Source organism: Bombyx mori, chromosome 23 (assembly GCF_030269925.1).
Source record: "Bombyx mori chromosome 23, ASM3026992v2".
In the NCBI taxonomy this organism is placed as follows: Eukaryota; Metazoa; Arthropoda; class Insecta; order Lepidoptera; family Bombycidae; genus Bombyx; species Bombyx mori.
Genome location: NC_085129.1, coordinates 17,838,047 through 17,857,633, shown reverse-complemented (window position 1 = coordinate 17,857,633; position 19,587 = coordinate 17,838,047). Strand labels below are relative to the sequence as shown.

The 19,587-nt window shown below is 39.8% G+C and overlaps 1 protein-coding gene and 1 long non-coding RNA gene across 3 annotated transcripts; one reads left to right on the top strand and one right to left on the bottom strand.

The window, feature by feature from the left end:
• Positions 1-3,037: 3,037 nt before the first annotated feature.
• On the bottom strand, positions 3,038-5,587 carry LOC134201136 (uncharacterized). Its single transcript, XR_009976338.1, has 2 exons — positions 5,406-5,587; positions 3,038-3,524 (listed from the first exon to the last, which is right to left on the bottom strand). It is a non-coding gene; the product is annotated as an uncharacterized LOC134201136 (long non-coding RNA).
• Positions 5,588-10,078: 4,491 nt separating this feature from the next.
• Positions 10,079-19,117, top strand: LOC101740247 (trypsin). 2 transcript variants are annotated; one of them, XM_004930788.5, is made up of 6 exons: positions 10,079-10,645; positions 13,381-13,488; positions 14,449-14,569; positions 15,091-15,243; positions 15,844-15,972; positions 17,613-19,117. In XM_004930788.5, the coding sequence occupies exons 1-6, from the start codon at positions 10,367-10,369 to the stop codon at positions 17,852-17,854; spliced, it is 1,032 nt and encodes a 343-aa protein (XP_004930845.2). In that variant the 5' UTR covers positions 10,079-10,366; the 3' UTR covers positions 17,855-19,117. The 2 variants fall into 2 exon arrangements, with proteins under 2 accessions (XP_004930845.2, XP_062531334.1); XM_062675350.1 differs by lacking the exon at positions 17,613-19,117 and having other exon boundaries at positions 15,844-17,089.
• Positions 19,118-19,587: the final 470 nt, after the last annotated feature.

Here is a 19,587-nt window from a genome sequence, read left to right as displayed (position 1 = left end):
CATTGCGTGGTTTCTATTTCGTTAGTCCTAAACTTAGTTGATCCTTCACGCTTGTAACCCTTTTTTTATTGCTTAGATGGGTTGACGAGCTCACAGGCACCTGGTGTTAAGTGGTTACTGGAGCCTATAAACATCTACAACGTATATGCACCACCCACCTTGAGATATAAATTCTAAGGTCTCAGTATAGTTACAACGGCAGCCCCACCCTTCAAACTGAAACGCATTACTGCTTCACGGCAGACATAGGCGGTGGGACCTCCCCTTGTGGACTCACAAGAGGTTCTACCACCAGTAATGTAATATTTTGATAAACTAAAATGCTAACGGTCACAACTGACTCGGTGACGGGATAGTTTGCGCTCCAGACTGTTGAGCCAAAGGTCACCCATTTCTTGTGATGAGAAGTCGTTTATTTCCTCTTTATCGGGTTTCCAATATCTGTCAATGTCTAATCTTCCTCCTCCATCCGTCGTTCTCCTGAGGTTTATGACTCCACCGCTGTATCAATCTCTCTTGTACAATTGCTCTCAATCTGCTGCGATTTAAGAATCGCCCAGCAAACTTGCTCTATTAATCTTACTGTACAATAACAAAAAGGCTTTATTTGTCGTCTGTACTTAGTTATTATTATGCGACAAATGGCCCATATAACGAAATTGTTATAGGTCAAAGTTACTCGTTGTAGATAATATGCAAATTTTCTCATACGCAACTGCTGTAGGACATAACTTAATGCGCAGTTTTTTTTTATGAAATCTAGATTTATCTGGATTCTGATTCGGTTTGTGTCAGTACAAGGAATTTGTTATTTAAAAACATTTACTAGTAGCAGGTTATTGTAAGTCTTGATGGGTATGTATGTATGGTGTTTTTCTCGTTAAACCATTCCGTGCTTTTTTGGTTTCGGTAGGACCTCTTGTGAGTCCGCACGGGTAGGTACCACCACCCTGTCTATTTCTGCCGTGAAGCAGCAATGCGTTTCGGTTCGAAGGGTGGGACAGCCGTTGTAACTTTCCTGTGACCTTAAAACTCATATCTCAAGGTGGGTGGTCGCATTTACACTGTGGATGTCTATGGGCTCTGGTAACCACTTAACACCAGGTGGTCTGTGAGCTCATTCACCCCTTTAAGCAATAGTTATAGTAATAGAGTTTCTCGCCGGATCTTCTCAGCGAGCCGCGATTCCGATCCGGTAGTAGATTCTTTTGCGAAGCAGCTACTCTTTAATTGTTAGGACTCCATTGGAGGCGCTCGGGTAGCTGTTAGCAAGCCCCATTCCTCCTGGCTGAGCCCTTGCTCGCCCACCTGCACTAATAAAACTGGAAAGGCCACCATTAATCTCTCAAACATAAAAAAGTAGATATGAAATTACAGCTATTCGAATCTATGCTGAGAATAGCGCTTCAAAATTCTGCCAAAGTAATGAACATTTTCCAAATAAGATATGACCTAAAGGTCTCTGTCACCAGGTCATAAAATTAAAAAAAAAAAAAAAAAAAAAAAAATCAAAATTCTGCAGCTCTTCATAACGTAGATTAGCTACGAATAAATCTACAATAAATCTGTCAAAATAGTGACTTATGCGAGGGAAAAATGTGGAAAACGCGATACCACAGATTTTAATGTTGAGAACGGAAAAAACGCATCGTAATTATGATTTTCCGAACAAAATATTGCACCATCTAAAAGAAATAGTGCAACAAATGTGTGATCACTAAATAATAATAATAAATTTAACAAAAATATATTTGGTAACATAGGAAGATTTAAGATCATCAAACTCATAGTTAAATATTACATTCGCGGATGTCAAATTTATGGAATATAAATACCTGGTCCTTTGCACCCATATTCACATGAAAATGTAAAGAAATGAATAAAATCTGTTTTTTTTTTCATGCTTAAAAATCGAAATCTATATACTAATATATAAATCTACAGTGGTTTTTACGGATGTTCCGTTATAATTACTGAACCATGCATCCGATTGACTTGAAACTTAGTATCCATGTAGAAAATACATGTACTTAATGAATAGGCTAATATTTACATGAGTGTTGGACTCCCCTACACCAGTTGCGGGGGCGTTAATGATGAGAATCTTTGTGGGAATGAGAAATGATAATGCTAATTTTAAATGCCCAGCGAAGCTAGTTTTATTATAATAGTAAAATGCAAATCTCAGAATCTGCGATAACCGCTCATCATTAGATAGATCGAAGATAGATTCTTAATATTCGGTCTACTTATCTAGTTATAATAACTGTCTGTGGTATTAATTCTCCTATCTCAGAGAATTCTACTTCATTCCCGAGAAGCCCGACCGGGTAGGTACCATTATTCTGAATTCTAACTACGGTTAAGCAATGAGCTCTGGCTGGGGTAGCCTTCAAGCTATCTCAATGAGTATCTATAGGCAGTTTGCCGTCTCTATAGCCCCGACATACATTTTTATTCCCGCTTTTTTAGCTTTAACTATGGAGGGTAGAAGTAGCACTATCTTTTATAGAGGACAAATTTAAAAAGTATCCACCTGAGTCCTCTGAGGAATTGTTTGTGAAGATTCCATCATCTCGTTTTTACCATCGCACCGCCCGCCACCTGAGTAGAGTACATCCATACCACCTGGAGCCACTGCGGTCATCCACGATGCGTTTACAGAAATATTTTTTGCCACGTACCATCCGACTTTGGAATGAGCTCCCCTCCACGGTGTTTCCCGAGCGCTATGACATGTCCTTCTTCAAACGAGGCTTGTGGAGAGTATTAAGCGGTAGGCAGCGGCTTGGCTCTGTCCCTGGCGTTGCTGACGTCCATGAGCATTGGTAACCACTCACCATCAGGCGGGCCGTATGCTCGACTGCCTAGAGGGGCAATAAAAAAAAACCTGTAAACAGCAAGCTATATTCGGAGACTCATCGAAATTGCTCTAGTTTAGGAAATCTTATGAATATAGCAGTTTTAAACAGAGTGAAATGTGCTGTATTGAATAATTTAATATTTTTCGTGAGCTGTGTAGTTAAAAAACATCCAGTATTTAAAATATCAACTATTTATTTTTATTACTATTTACGTAGGAAGCGTTTCTTTCATTCTTAATTTAGTATCCTACTCTAATAGCTAATGACGCTGTTTTTCAAACCCTTCCACTTACTACCGTGACGCCATCTTAATTGGTCCTCTTTCTGCGGAAACTTTTTTATACACTAAGACGGTCCTCCCTAATTTAGCTCTCCATAGCTTGAATTTAGAAATAAATCGCCATTTTGTATTTTTTTTTTTCTTTTCTAACCTATATAATTTTCCTTAACCTCAATAAAGAAGAGCCGTGAAAATTCATTAATTTAAATACGAGATAGCGATGGTAATTACGGCCATTGCGGCTTCATATACACATGAGATTTATTTAACGGTTAAATCTGAAGATTTCTAGGGAATTCATTTTCGCGCGGGTGTTGCAAACGGTTAGAAGATATTCCAGGTTAAATGTCCAAAATTCATCTCATCCCGTGCCATTTTACCTATAATAAGATATAATTATCTTTAAGTATAAAAACCTTCTGTGCTTATGTGTTTATTACCTGAAGTCCACCTAATCTGGACTGGACCTATTTAGATGTTTATTGGTTGTATTCAAGTGGATTCGATATTGGCTTAGATTCACCTTGCGTTTGACTACTAAAGATTTTATTATACCTACTTAATTTTGTACAAAAAAAAAACAGTAACTAGTTTTCGGATTTAAGACGTACAGATCAAGTACTCAATCTGTAGGATAAACTTCCGTTTTTTAAATAATTGATGTTTTAAAGTCGACACTGGCAAAAATTGAATCCGAAGAATCCTATTGCCATACTTAAAAAACAGTTGAAAAGAAAACTGTGATTAAAATTTAAAACTCAACTTCGCACCTCGCCTTCCTGCCAATAACTTTAAAGCATTAAAAGTCTTCTAGGTTCTAAATTGTCGTGCCTTCAGATCAATCTGGACTGCAACTTTGCCAATGCAAAAGATTAACTGTTAAGCGGAATCGACCTTATGCCTTAGACGTTTAGTTTTGAAGGGAAAAATAGCTGTTACTTTTTTTTCCTACTTAAGCTGATAGCCTTGAGAGGCTATTTCAGCTTCTCCTTGGAATGTAGGTGAGCTCACGGGGCGCAAACCGGAAGTGTTGCTAACACTGGCCCTAGCAAGAGCAGTGCTTCGCAGAATCTACCACCGGATCGGAGATGCGACTCACTGAGAAGATCCGACGACAAACTCAGTGGGCTGTTTCTATGGGTTAATTCACTCGTCGAGCCCTTCGTCGCAAGCGACGAGTTCGGCGAGAGCGGTGGCCGGTGTTTGTGGTACCTAAAAGCACTGTTAATGGATCGGGAGGATTTGTAATGACGTGTTTAGGGCGACGTCGACTATTTACCATTCGGTCCACAGGATCGAGTATGTAATTCCCGGCGGCGGTTTCCATGTCGTGCCGCCTTTTCAAAGTGAGGCTGCTACATTTACACACTTGACAGTTACATAAAATGTTTCAAGATGGTTGCCCGCGTCGCCTGTGTTTATTTATTTACACAATCGAAATGTCTAGATACACTTTGAATTTGAATTTGAACACTAAAACGTCGAGTATATACGTTTTGTTAATCAAACCGATGGGTAAAATACTCTTTGGTTTTAGCGTTATTTTTCCAACTTAACAGGAGAGCCATTTTCAGTCAGGTAAATTTTGGAAAAAATATCATAACAAAAAAACTTCTTGGGCTATTCGAATGGAGTAAACTTAATAGAGGTTCAATAAAAAACGTTGTACTGTTGATGCTGATACCAAATAAAACGCACCTTTAATTACAAAGATAAATGTTGCGTGTTAAGCGAAATCGGTAATCCAACTTTTTTTTTGTTTATTTTTTATATTGCTTTTTTTTATTTATTTTTTTTATTGCTTAAATGCTTGGATGAACTCACAGACCACCTGGTGTTAAGTGGTTACTAGAGCCCATAGACATCTACGACGTAATTGCGTCACCCACCTTGAGATATAAGTTCTAAGGTCTTGGCATAGTTACAACGGCTACCCCACCCTTCAAACCGAAACGCATTACTTTCACGGCAGAAACAGGGAGGGTGGTGGTATCTACCCGTGCGTCACAAGAAGTCCTACCACCAGTAATTACGCAATATAAATTTGCGGGTTTGAGTTTTTATTACACGATGTTATTCCTTCACCGTGGAAGTCAATCGTGAACATTTTGTTAAATACGTATTTCATCAGAAAAATTGGTACCCGCCTGCGGGATTCGAACACCGGTGCATCGCTAGATACGAATGCACCGGACACTTTATCACTTAGGCCACGACGACTTCTAAAAAATAATCGACAGTATCTATTTATTTAAGCTAACCATATATTCACGTTCATTTTCATTGTCGCACAGCCCAAATTGTTCGTCAGTCCGTTGTTACAATAAACAATGAACTAGTTTGGAAAGTGGGTCGGTGTGTCGGCAGTTAGGTCGATGACATGAATACTTTGACTCAAAAAAATAAATAAAAGAGCGTTGTCGCGATTATACTCACTCACTGATCTTGTTTGTTTTTGTTTGTTAATCTATATATTAATACGTGAAGCAAAAACTTTGTATCCCTTTTTACGAAAATTGCGCGGACGGAGGAGTATGAAATTTTCCACACTTATAGATAATATAGAGAAGAAGTGCACAATGCTATTATTTGTTTAAAATAATGCATAAAAGATACATTAAATCAATAAAGAAAACATTACACACACTACATACCATGTATTTGACGCAACACGCATGCATACTATTTATTGTCAAACTTTTCTTCTTGACGTCTGTTGTCAAATAGAGAATAGATTAAATATTGTTTGTCTTTATTAATATTTTTTTATAGTAGCCTTGGCGAAATTTATGATCGTAGAATATGTACAAACTTCCAATTCCAATTAATTATAATCGAATTTCGACTACTGTGGGACCTCTAGTTCATTAGAATAATGCGACTAGAAGATAAGAAGCCCGCAGGCGAGTACCGATTTTTCTAATGAAACACGTACCTACTTAGTCCTGCGACTGTCACGTAGGTCACCGGTGCCCTACGCGGCGCACTGAAGTAATTGTGTTAATTTTTGTTACTAAAGCTAATTGGATTACCGAATGTTGCCTTCTTTTGTTTGTTAATTCGCGTTTTAGTCTTTCAAGTCTTTTAGCAATCGATTCGTTCTCAGTATGGTGGACTAGCTCACAGCTCACCTGGTGTTAAGTGGTTACTGGAGCCCATAGACATCTACAATGCAAATGCGCCACCCACCTTGAGATATAAGTTCTAAGGTCTCAAGTGTAGTTACAACGGCTGCTCCACCCTTCAAACCGAAACGCATTATTGCTTCACGGCAGAAATAGGCGGGGTGGTGGTACCTACCCGTGTGGACTCACAAGAGGTCCTACCACCAGTAAAAGTCTACTAGATATTTATTATTTATACTAGATAGTTCCTAAAGTCTACTAACAGATCGACATAATTACGAGGGCCCTGAAACTGCGATACTTTAAGACGAATATTTTTTTTGTATGGAAACTATCGACATCTTGTAGCGGATGCCCCTAAACTTTAATGTTGTCAAAGTTAAGGCATTTAATTATTGTATAACTAAACAGAAAATAAAAAAAATAAAAATCATAGAATTTTTATTTGTTATAGACAAATTGATTAAATTTTATCAATTGATTGTGGTTTCTGAAAATTTACAAAATCCTTCTTTAAAAATAAAATATGGGATAGGTAATATGTTACTGCGATCTACAGAAGAATCATGTCCTATGGCATTTTGCTATGGGGCAATGCGGCCGATGTAGAAATGATATTTATTCTGCAGAAAAGAGCTATACGTGCTATTTATAACATGCACTCAAGGGAATCCCTGAGGGAAAAATTTAAAGAAATTAAAGTTCTCACTATGCCATCCCAGTACATTTTTGAAAATTTGATGTATGTTCGTAAACATATTGAGGAGTTTCCTAAACAGTCGGACATACATAATAGAAATACTAGGAACAAACACAAGCTTGTTGTGCCGATGAGTAGGTTACATAAGATACGAAATTCATTCGGGTGTTTGTCTGTGCGCCTGTACAACAAAATCCCACAAGATGTTCAGAACCTACATATACATAGGTTTAAGAAAACTATTAAAGAACATCTGTGCAATAAAGCTTATTATAAAGTCAATGATTATCTAGAAGATTGCACAAAGTGGGAATGAGTTGCACGCTCCAGGCATTTCAATATTGTAGTAATTGTTACGTTATATTACTCATTGTAAAAAATTCATATTTAAAAAAAAAATCTAATATTAAAAAATAAATAAATAATAATTTCATATGTAAAAAAAAAAAGACATGCCCGCTGAGTTTCTTGCCAATTCTTCTCAGGACGGAGGCTAGTTCTTGTGAATTGGCGGTAGTTTTTTTGACGTTCAACAAGTATGTACTTTCATTTATGTTGAATAAAATTTTTTGATTTGATTTGATTTGATTTGATTTGAAGCTATGAGAAACTAATCGAAGCGAAGCCATCTTGTGGCCGACGCCCGTAAACATTTTTGTTGAGTGCTTGAGTTGCTTATCTATAACTAATTTATGTGTATTATCTATGTTAATTACTTCAGTGCATCACATAGGACACCAGTGATGGTAAAAATACGTTGATGAAGGTTTAAGAAACGTTCAAGACTGACTTCAACGGTGAAGGAATTACAACATTTCTATAAAAATCAAACCGGCAAAATTTGTTGCAGTGTTTGTTTGGTAGTTTGAGCACCGCTCATTGTTCTCGTCAAACCCGTCGCTTGCGACGAAGGGCTCGACGAGTAAATCAACCCACAGACACAGCCCGCTGAGTTTCTCGCCGGATCTTCTCAGTGGGTCGCGTTTCCGATCCGGTGGTAGATTCTGCGAAGCACGGCTCTTGCTAAGGTTCGTGTTAGCAACGTCGTCACGTTTGAGCCCCGTGAGCTCACCTACTAGTTAAGGTTACGCTGAAATAGCCTCTCAAGGCTATCAGCATAGGTAGGAAAAAATAAAAAAAGGTTGAGCATGGGTTTCACTCGCTTAATTCTGTCGCGAATAAGTCGTGTGATTTGGAGGGTGGCATGCGTCTTAAGATAGATGCCGCCCCATTTACCGTTCCTTCAGCTTGCGTCGCTAATCCTCAATGCTGAGGGTCGTGGCCCCATGAGGCTTTCTTAGGAAAATGCACATTGTCCCGCGTCCTTCCACGGCAGTGCTTTTGGAAGAGATTTTTCACTCATGGTAGGACCTCTTATGAGTCCGCACCCGTAGGTACCACCATCCCGCCTATTTCTGCCGTGAAGCAGTAATGCGTTTCGGCTTGAAGGGTGGGGCAGCCGTTGTAACTATACTGAGACCTTAGAACTTATATCTGAAGGTGGGTTTACGTTGTAGATATCTATGGGCTCCAGTAACCACTTAACACTAGGTGGGCTGTGAGCTCGTCCAGCCAGCTAAGCATTAAAAAAATAAAAAAAAATTTAGTTCTTTCAGGTAGCTGAAGCCTTATTAAGACCGGCTAATTAACCGCCGTCAGACATTCGGCGTTGGTTATTTTACGGTGGAAAGGTCTAAGTCCAACTCAACCCTCCTCTTTCCTCATCCGAGCTTGGGACCGGCAATCGCAGAGTTATCGGATTAAACAATGGATAAATGAGATATTTGCGATGATAAGCCTCGATGTCCTGTCATATTTTAATTAAAATGTATTTTTTTTTGTTTATTACTTTTTTGATTAAACTTTTACAACTACCAGGAGGACAACTAAACGAGGATCTTGCGTCGAAAAAACACACATACACAACACACACACACAACTTGTTTCTCGCGTTCCCGCCAAAAATTAAATCGAAGTTTTAAGCGCGCGTTTTTTCTAAATCAACATGAAATATTTTTAACTGTGAATGTTTGTTATTATAACTCTAATATGAGACGTATATTAGAATAGAGTATAATTTTAGCGTAAGATAGAGATACAGACAGATATAAATAAAAAAATCTTGTTTTTTTTTTTCACATTAATACCACGCATAACCTATAAGTTTCAGTAAGTACAATAAAAAATCAACTTTAACTGTTTGATGTGTGGTATGATTTTTTATTGTCTTTACGAACTGAAACGTGAAAAGAGATAGAAGTCAGAAACTGAGCTAAATTATAATAAAGATGGTGAATTGAAATCTCTTTGTGTTTTGCTACTACGAGTATTTCATTTGCGTAATAATTCAATGAAAACGTGATGGATTGATAAAGGTCACTTAATTTCTTGTTTTGAGGTGAAATTTCCTGCGTGTGTCGGACGCGCCGGCCGGAGCGATTTTGATGTGTTTTTTATATAATTAAATTATGTTCAAGTGAATTCACAATTCGCTCCACCGCGAAATGTTTTTTTTAATGAAATTTAATAAATCATATAATGAAATTTTCGGATTTAAGACGTGTGCATCGGACGCGCTAGTCAATTTAAATCTTGTATATCTATTAAAAATTTTTTGTGAGGTATCTTTTTTTCCCTACCAATGCTTTGAGCCTTGAGAGGCTATTTCAGCTTCTCCTTGACGTGTAGGTGAGCTCACGGGGCTGTAACCGAGAGTGTTGCTAACACTAGCAAGAGCAGTGCTTCGCAGAATCTATTACCGGATCGGAAACGCGATCCACTGAGAAGATCCGGCGAGTAACTCAGTGGGCTGTGTCTATGGGTTAATTTACTCGTCGAGCCCTTCGTCCCAAACAATGGGTTCGACGAGAACGGTGACCGGTGCTTGTGGTACCTAAAAGCATCGTTAATCGATTGGGAGGATCTGTAATGACGTACTTAGAGCCAAGTCGACTGAGGTATCAATTTACTTTGATTAAAATGCTTTCCCATTTTTTAAAAAGCATTTTTTTAAGTAAAGCACTCAAAATGAATTTAAGTCTTGAGGTACCGGCAATTATGATCGAAATTTAATTATTCAATGAATATTAATTAGTATGTTTAAATCAATGAATGTTTTAAATGCGGCACCGGTCTGCGTACATCTCGAGATCTGTCTCTGGCCCGTATTCACGTAACCACCGCACGTGTCATTGTAAACGGCATTGCTTGAATACATTTAAAAAAAAACAAATCGATCCGAACCACATTCAAACTCATATCGTACTCGGCGAGCGAGGTGCTTGGACGCATCCTTCGAAACGGGGATCAAAAAAAAAAAAAAAACAATCTGTCATCTTGACGTTCAAGAGTGATTTTGGCGCCAATTTTTTTCTGTCTGTGTTTTAAAGAAAAAAAAATGCTACGTAAATTGTGTTTGTTGTTATGCATTTTAAAATTAGTTAACGCCGATTTTTTCGTCAATAAAATTAATCATATGGAGTATTATAGGAACAAAACGCGCCCTTCGAAGGCTTTTAACAGTTTCAGTACAAATTATTTTAATCAGAACTTTTTGGGTGCTCACGCTAAGCCGGGGAAGGTTTTATGCGGAACTAGAACCATTGACTTCAACCCTGGAAGGACGGGGAAGATTGTAGGAGGCACCGAGACACCTTATGGAGCGTTTCCATGGCAAGTGAGTATTCTGGCTGAATTTAACTATAAAACCTCGATAGTGGATTTAAAAAAAAAAAACGCGCCAAACTGATTTGACATCTGTAAAATACGGCTTCAAAACATTAAATTAAACCTATGTTTATTCAAATCCTATATTAACATAAGTATTATACAATTTTATATTTAGCATCCCTGACTGTCGCGCCGAAGGTTCGATTCCCACATCAGACAAACATTCGCGTGATAAACATGTTTATTTTCTCTTTGTCTAGGTGTTTATTATCGATATATTTTTTTTTATTTTTTTTATTGCTTAGGTTTGTGGACGAGCTCACGGCCCACCTGGTGTTAAGCGGTTACCGGAGCCCATAGACATCTACAACGTAAATGCCGCCACCTACCTTAAGATATAATAAGTTCTAAGGTCTCAGTATAGTTAGAACGGCTGCACCACCCTTCAAACCGAAACGCATTACTGCTTCACGGCAGAAATAGGCAGAATGGTGGTACCTACCCGTGCGGACTCACAACACGTCCTACCATCAGTAAAAAAATGTATATAAACGCATCTAAGTATGTAGGTCAGTCTCTAGTACCCATAACACGGAATCCTAAATCGGGGCCCGATAATCGTGCGTGATTTAGTTATTTATTTATTACACAATACAAGCTAAAAAGATACACAATAAATAGCAACAAGTAAAAAATCTGGCTGGCGATGTGTGCACGACTAAACAAGACAAATGTGCTGAGTTTTTACTCAAAGTTCCTTACAACTATAGCACAAAACAATATATTTTTCTTGGGCTGGGCAATGTGTCTTCCTCCAGATACCAACATGAGGGGACGCTAGTTGGATGTGGGACCACCAAAGCGAACCACTAATAGTCAGGGAGCCTGGGATCAGCAGTTCCTTTGTGAGGGACACAATCGATGTGCCGGTGCTTTTAGGTACCACAAGCACCGGTCACCGCCCTCGTGGAATCCGAGAAACATCCCACTGAGTTTCTCGCCGGGTCTTCTCAGAGGGTCGCGTTTCCGATCCCGTGGTAGATTCTGCGCAGCGCTGCTCTTGCTAGGGCCAGTGTTAGCGTCACTCCAGTTTGAGCCCCGTGAGCTTATCTACATATTAGGGCGAAGTTAAAATACCCTCTCAAGGCTATCAGCATAGGTAGAAAAAAAAAGTTACGCCACCCCACTTTAACTCAAAGGCCAATATATTATTTGTTACAAAAATAACGCCTCGCCAGCCTCAGATTGGAGATATATGCAAGATAGGTGGTGCCTATCTTAGTTTGTGCGAAATTGTGAACCGCGATGTATTTGTAAAATTGGTTATAACCAATATATGATGACCTTATTGTCTATTTTTGTGGTTTGAACGATAGAGTGGTACAATTGAGCGTTTGACCTAGTGACGGGGCTCACGTGGTTATATGTCTATGGTCTCCAGTACCCATCAGGCTGTATGTATATTATTATTAATACATTATTTCAGTTTAAAAAAAACCATAACATTTTGTTGTTTGTTGTAAATACTCTAAATACTGAGATGTTAGAGCTCATATCTCAAGGTGGGCGGCGGCATTTACGTTGTAGATGTCTACGGGTTCCGGTAACCACTTAACACCAAGTGGGCCGTGAGCTCATCGACCCATCTATGCAATAAAAATTAAATTTAAAATTAAAAATTTTTACTTGCGGAAAATTAAACTAGTATATTTTATTCTTCGTAATTTTCATAATACTTGACTTCATTTTATGATTTTCACGTTCATGGTCATTTCCCAAATTCCGGCTACGAAATAATTCGTGTCAATCGAATGAAACTATGCCGAGTTGCATGGACGTTATAGTCAAAATAATATATTTTAGGACTACATTAATGATTCGGTTTTTTTTTAAATCACATGTCTAAATTCCGGTTTGAGGTCGAAACAACTCCTTCGTCCTGCAAGTCTATTCGTGAATACTTGTTACAAATTTATTTAGGTAACGTATAGGCGGAAGTTATCATAGTGCAAAAGATATTTATTTGACAGATGCCTGAATCGCTCTAACGAAATTTTAAAGACAGGCAAATTCACCCGATTGTTGCAAGCTCGCTGTCATGTTCTCTTATTTGATACTTCCAATAATTTACTTTGGCTTAGAGCAGCCTTTACCAAAATGGGCGATAATGGGCCTGAAGGGGGCGGTAAGAGACCCAGGACCTCTTATGAGTCCGCACGGGTAGGTACGACCATCCTGCCCATTTCTGCCGTGAAGCAGTAATGCGTTTCGGTTTGAGGGGTGGAGCAGCCGTTGTGACTATACTTGAGATCTTAGAACTTATATCTCAAGCTGGGTGGGGCATTTACATTGCAGATGTCTATGGGCTCCAGTAACCCCTTAACACCAGGTGGGCTGTGAGCTCGACCACATATCTAAGCACTAAAAAAAATAAGCATGTTTCTTATAACGTCGATATAAAAGGTGATGTAACACCGCAACCCAGTTCCAGGTATTCGCGGTGAACAAAAGCGCGAAATGTTGGCTTGCGTTTGACAGCTGTCAACTGTGACACATTTCAACGGTGACGAATTAACTTAAGGACGCTTTCACTGTTGGTTTTTCGTTTACGCAATACACGTTTTTAGAGGATACATAATAATGTATTATCCTTGTTCGTTTTTAAAGCATTCTTTTTGTTAACGTCTTCTGTGAATGGTTAAATTCAACAGACATTAAATGTATGACCATGTACGTCTTCAGGTCGAGATCCAGATGCTTGATGTGGACAAGTTGATCTTCGAGCACCACTGCGGAGGAGCCGTCATAGCGGAACGTCTGGTGCTGTCCGCTGCCCACTGCTTCGATAAAGTTAGTAGAATTACTCAATAATGGTGTTCGACGAAAGATTGTTTCAATGGGCACATGCTCAGCATCTAAGATGGTAGAAAATTACCTCTTATTTCTGCCGCAAATCAGTCAGATCCGGTTAAAGATCATAGCCTTAGATCTCGTCTCTCAAGGTAAGCACAGGCTTTTAAAAAAGCCGACGGACCTATGAGGCATTAAGGTTTACTCATATACACGAGAATGCGGTTTCCAATCCACCTGATATGAATTTTTTCGAACGACTTTAAAAATTTGAGGTCAACATATCGTGTAATAAATCGTAATCGCAATTTTGAACTCTAATTAAGTTTGTGCAGCGTATGTAGTCGTCTTGGTCTAAAGGATAAGACTTCTGGTGCATTCGATGTAACGGTGTTCGAATCCCGCAGGCGGGTACCAATTTTTGTAATGAAATACGTACTTAACCAGTATTCACGATTGACTTCCACGGTGAAGGAATAACATCGTGTACCTAATAAAAATCAAGCCCGCAAAATCATAATTTGCGTAATTACTGGTGGTAGAACCTCTTGTGAGTCCGCACGGATAGGTACCACCACTCTGCTTATTTCTGCCGTGAAGCAGTAATGCGTTTTGGTTTGAAGGGTGGGGCAACCGTTGTAACTACACTGAACCTACACCTTAGAACTTATATACTCAAGGTGGGTGGCACATTTACGTTGTAAATGTTTTTGGGCTCCAGTAACCACTGAACACCAGGTGGGCTGTAAGCTCGTACACCCATCTAAGCAATAAAAAAAATAAAATAAGAGCCCACACGGGTAGGCATCACCGACCTCTCCCCCAATTGAAACCGGATATCTCAAGGGTCAGATGAGTGAGGTCTATGGGCTCCTATAATCTATTAGATGGTGCAACAAAATTACTCCTGTAAAGGTTTTTCGGTTTCCACCAGTAAAAACTCTGATTAACTCCTCACAGCAACCACTACAATTAGACCACATACGACTAGTGGTAGGCGAGCACCGGCTGAAGATCCAGGACAAACACGAGCACCAGTTCTTCGCTGAGAAGGTGGTTCCGCATCCCGACTTTAGGAAAAGTGAGTGTTGGTTGGCCCCAACGGTGTACTATGTCATCTTCTAATTATGTTGCAAAGCTGTTCTCTATATATACAGCGGCTTGGCTGTACTTTCTTGCTGATGTCCATGAGCAGCAAGATCACCGTAACATCTTAACAGTACATTTGTTTTTTGGTTTTGGTTTGTTTGGTTTGATCTTATCATCATATAATAACTAATATAAATAACTGGGAACAAATCACGCACGGTCATCAGGTCGCAAATTAGGATTCTTTGTATTATGGGCATCAAAGACTGACATAAATACTTGGCTAAGTTTAAATATATGGATGATAAACACACAGACAAAGACCAAACAAATACGTTCATCACACGAATGTCTGCTCGATGTGGGAATCGAAGCCACGACCCTCGGCGCCAACAGTCAGGGCCGCTAATTACCGCACCACCGAGTCAGGAAAATACCAATAGAAAAGCTGATAGAAGAGATAGAAATACTTATTTCGGTGTGGTGGTATTCCCGTATTCCTCCATCTTCCAGACGGTCCACACAGCAACGACATAGCGATCATCTTGGTGTCTAAGTCGGGTAGCGGAGTGCAGTTCAATTCTCATGTGAGGCCGATCTGTCTACCCTCCAGCGAGGAGACTGCTGGCCAGTGGTGCGCTGTCAGTGGGTGGGGCTATCAGGCAGGTAAGTTAAAATTCAAACCCACAACTGTGTACCGTCAAAAATATCTTGTAGTTTCAATATACTTTTTTCAGTTCTCATCCGAAGACATTTTACGATGATGGTTGAACAAGATGCTTGTAATCCACATCGCTTAATGTTAGAATTGTTTTCTGTGTTGTTACCAGAAACCTTAGACGAGACAAGAATCAGTGACTCCAAAGCCAAATGTTTTATGATGGCTCCTCTATTTGAAGTTCCCGTCCACTTCTACTGTATTCTCCCAAATAAATACCCAAATTCTAAGTGCTTTATGTTTATTAATGGTAGAGTAAGTACTTAAATTGGCTGTCTACATGGCTAGATGCCACTACCCTGTGTATTTCTGCCTCTAATCATTACAAATACCATGCCATGTTTTTGATAACCACCCAAATCCATGTGGACCGTTAGCTCACATTTTTCAAGTAAGCCAAGTCTCTTTAGGTTTGACTACACAATCAAAGTCATGTGGCTTCTATCACCTCTTTTCTGCAATTCGTTTTGCTAGACCACATGTCCGAGCTTCTACCTGATCTGGTCTTTTACATCTAGCTATTTACGGATGATAACACTTAATTACAGAAGGTACAGAGACCTTCGCCCCGGTACTCAGGGCTGCTTCGGTGCCGGTTCTAGACTTGGCCACGTGTAGGCAAAGCCACGTGTTGGGTGGAAGGCAGCAACCGATTTTGGACTCCATGATCTGTGCCGGTAAGACTACTTTACGGCTTGGCTACGGGGATCGGCGGTGCGAACAGCGAAGCGGTGGACGAGGCGACCATTCGCGCAGCACCGTTTGCAGGCCACGGGTACTCACGTTCGCCGCCGCGACTAGTAAGGAAGTCCGACAGCGAAATGTCTATATCGAAATTATCTCGATATTGCTTAATATTGCTTACAAATTAATAGTTTTTTGGTTCAGGACCTATTATTTGGAAAAGATTGTGAAGTACATGATTTGAATAAGAATCGGAGTATACCTATAGATGGAGAATTCCACAAGAAGTACGAGAAATACTTTGGGTGACTAGACTTCCAAATAGCTGGTCTAGCTAGTATTTCAGCTAATTTTTTTTTATTGTTTAGACGGGTGGACGAGCTCACAGCCCACCTTGTGTTAAGTGGTTACTGGAGCCCATAGACATCCACAACGTAAATGCGCCACCCACCTTGAGATATAAGTTCTAAGGTCTCAAGTATAGTTATAATGGCTGCCTCACCCTTCAAACCGAAACGCATTACTACTTCACGGCAGAAATAGGCAGGGTGGTAGTACCCACCCGTGTGGACTCACAAGAGGTCCTACCACCAGTAATTACGCAAATTATAATTTTGAGGATTTCATTTTTATTACACGATGTTATTCCTTCACCGTGGAAATCAATCGTGAACATTTGTTGAGTACGTATTTCATTACAAAAATTGGTACCCGCCTGATATTTGAACACCGGTGCATCGCTCAACACGATTGCACCGGACGTCCGTTAGGCCACGATGACTTTAAAAATATAAAATAAAAAATAAATAAAAAATATAAAAATTTCGGCGTTAATTTTTCGCGGCGAAAAAGACTAAACTCATTTAATCACTGTACTATTCGCCGCGACTACCGCTCGACTCCGTGGCTCGCGCCGTCCGTATTCATGCATTTGTTTTGCTCGCCCGCCGCATCGCGCGATTCGCTCGGTACATTTCGCCGGTCGCTTCGCCGGTCGCCGGTGCGCGTGGCTTGTTAGGTACATTTCTATGCGCTTATTTTAGTCGCTAGACGCTTCGCCGTTCGCACCGCGCGAATATTCGTATCGGCGAATGTCCCGTGGCCAGGCTGTTACTGTACCCAGCTGGATGGGGGGCATTTGATAAATGAATTTCTGATACAACCGTCACTACTGTTTAGCTTTGCTATTCAATTTACAAGTAAGCCGCGTTTATCTTTTTCTTAGATGGTTCTTGTCAACCTGATGATTGTCTGGAAGAGATCGCTATTAGGGATTTGACTCACCATTGTATGTTCTGTGTTTATTTTATATTGGTATACAATAAGGCATACTCTACTCCACTATTGGCAAATGAAAGATGGTTTTCTCGCGCCTTCTCTTGCATAACTGCATTAATTTGTCTCAGTTATATCAAAAGGTGCTCCCCACTCGAAAAAACCGATCTATAAAATTTAGATAGCCCAAGGCTATAGGATCCTTTTGATACAACCAGCCTGAGTGCTAGCCTCCAAGAACCCACTAAACTCAAGCTCAATCTGTCGCTTACGTCACAATCCGTCCCAATGAGAGATGTCCACGGGATTTAGCTGTGATATTAGAACATAATTTTCAATGATACTATAAATTACACAGGTATTCTGTCGGGGGGCGTGGATGCTTGTCGTGGGGACTCGGGGGGTCCGCTGGCGTGTCGCTCGGGGGGCCGAGCTGACGGACAGGTGGGGAGTCAGGCTGGCTGGGCGCTTCAGGGGGTTGTGTCTTGGGGGGCTGGATGCGCACGAAGAGCCCGTCCCGGAGTCTACACGAGGGTCGCCAGCTACATACCTTGGATTAGGAAAACTGCAACCAAATTGGGACTTACTATACCTTCGTAATGGAATTTTAAAAAAAGTGTCTTAACAGTTTTACTACAAATTGATTCAGTGTGTTTTTACGCACCTAAGTGAGGGGGTTGTTACAGGGGTTTATTCACCCTTTGAAACCAATTTTTGTAGCTGAGGATGTGTTTCTAGTTTACGTGAGAGATTTAATAAAAATATTTTGTTATTAATTCTCTGTAGCGAATCGAGTTAGTATTTATGAGTGATATAATTTAAAGTAAGGCCAACCAGACGAGATAAAAAATGTAAACAAAGTTTCAGGAGTAAAAAACATTTTTATTTAAATAAATTATTACAAAGTTCGAATTTTAATCGCTGTCATCTGTACTAGACAAAGATGATTCGTCGGAAGAGTCCGAGTCAGTTGTGTTTATGATAAAACTATCTATTGTATTATCAATCATGTTGTCAATATGTATCACTTCGAACGCAATCCAATCAGGAATAAACTTGTTCACAAAATGGCGGACCAAATGTTGACAGCTGCGGTACTCAGTGCTTTCCTGTACCACGAAACACACAACGACAGCTGTTGTCGACCAACTGACGCCATAACTGCGCGTACGAGTGATAAGGACAGAGATAATAATCCCTCGCTATCGCAATGTAACTCAGTAACGGTCCGCTTGTTTACGTTTATTATCTCGTCTGGTTGGCCTAAGTTTAGATAATCGTAATAATAATAGCATTTTACTGATGGTAGGACGTTTTGTGAGCGTGCACGGGTAGGTACCACCAATCTGCCTATATCTGCCGTAAAGCAGTAATGCATTTAGTTTCGAAGGGCGCGGCAGCCGTTGTACTGAAAAAAATGAGACCTTAGAACTCATATCTCAAGGTGGGTGGCAACATTTACGTTGTTCATGTCTATGGGCTCCGGTAACCACTTAACACCAGGTGGGCCGTGAGCTCGGTAACCTATCTAAGCAATGAAATAATAATAATAGCCGGGTATGAGCTACAACCGGCTATCCGGGCCCAAACTAGGATTCCTATGATAGGAGTACTATGGGAACTGGAGACTAATATACGTACTTATCACATGATACCGAGTCAAAAAAGGTGAAATAAAATCCCCGTATTATTTCCATTATCAACACAGCACTGTACTAATTGTAATAAGTATTGTTTTTTTAACGCCAAAGATATGTCATGGTTAATGTTAAATTAGCATTGTAATTAAATTTTATTTTATTGCATATTTTATTCGAAACTACTTGTAAAAATTATAATAAACGTTATTAAATAAATAGAAAAGTGTTTTGTTTTAACATCGAAAATTTCGAAATGAAAATATTAAAGGATGAACCTGGCATCCCTAGGTTCATTTGGCAGGCGTCCCAAAAGAACACAAAGCCACAAATTTATTTTTTAAGGGTGAATTAAAGACTGATTGTGTGGTCCTTCGAGCCTGATTCAAAAACAAACCTTTCAGCAAAGCGAAATAATCATCTTAACCTAAACTATTACGACTTTCGATGCACGGACATCGATGATCGCGCGGCGCGGGCGCCGGGAGGAGAACAGCGGCACGGGGTAGCGGATTTACACCGCCTTCGTCACTTCGGGCAACAACGCCACCCGCGATACTTACTTGTTTTACTATTTTATAAATTTACTAAGTATTAATACAGTCCACTCTTTTATTTTGAAACACCGGTCTACCCCAGAGCAGTCTCAACAACGATCCTTACTGATCGAAAAACCAATCTCGCATTTCTGTCATT

What these genes read in the sequence shown, in the direction of transcription:
- LOC101740247 (XM_062675350.1), top strand. Translation starts at nt 10,367, where the DNA reads ATGCTACGTAAATTGTGTTTGTTGTTATGCATTTTAAAATTAGTTAAC. An exon ending in CTGCCCACTGCTTCGATAAA is followed by an intron (nt 13,489 to 14,448) that starts GTTAGTAGAATT and finishes AACTCCTCACAG; the next exon opens with CAACCACTACAATTAGACCA. An exon ending in GCATCCCGACTTTAGGAAAA is followed by an intron (nt 14,570 to 15,090) that starts GTGAGTGTTGGT and finishes TCCATCTTCCAG; the next exon opens with ACGGTCCACACAGCAACGAC.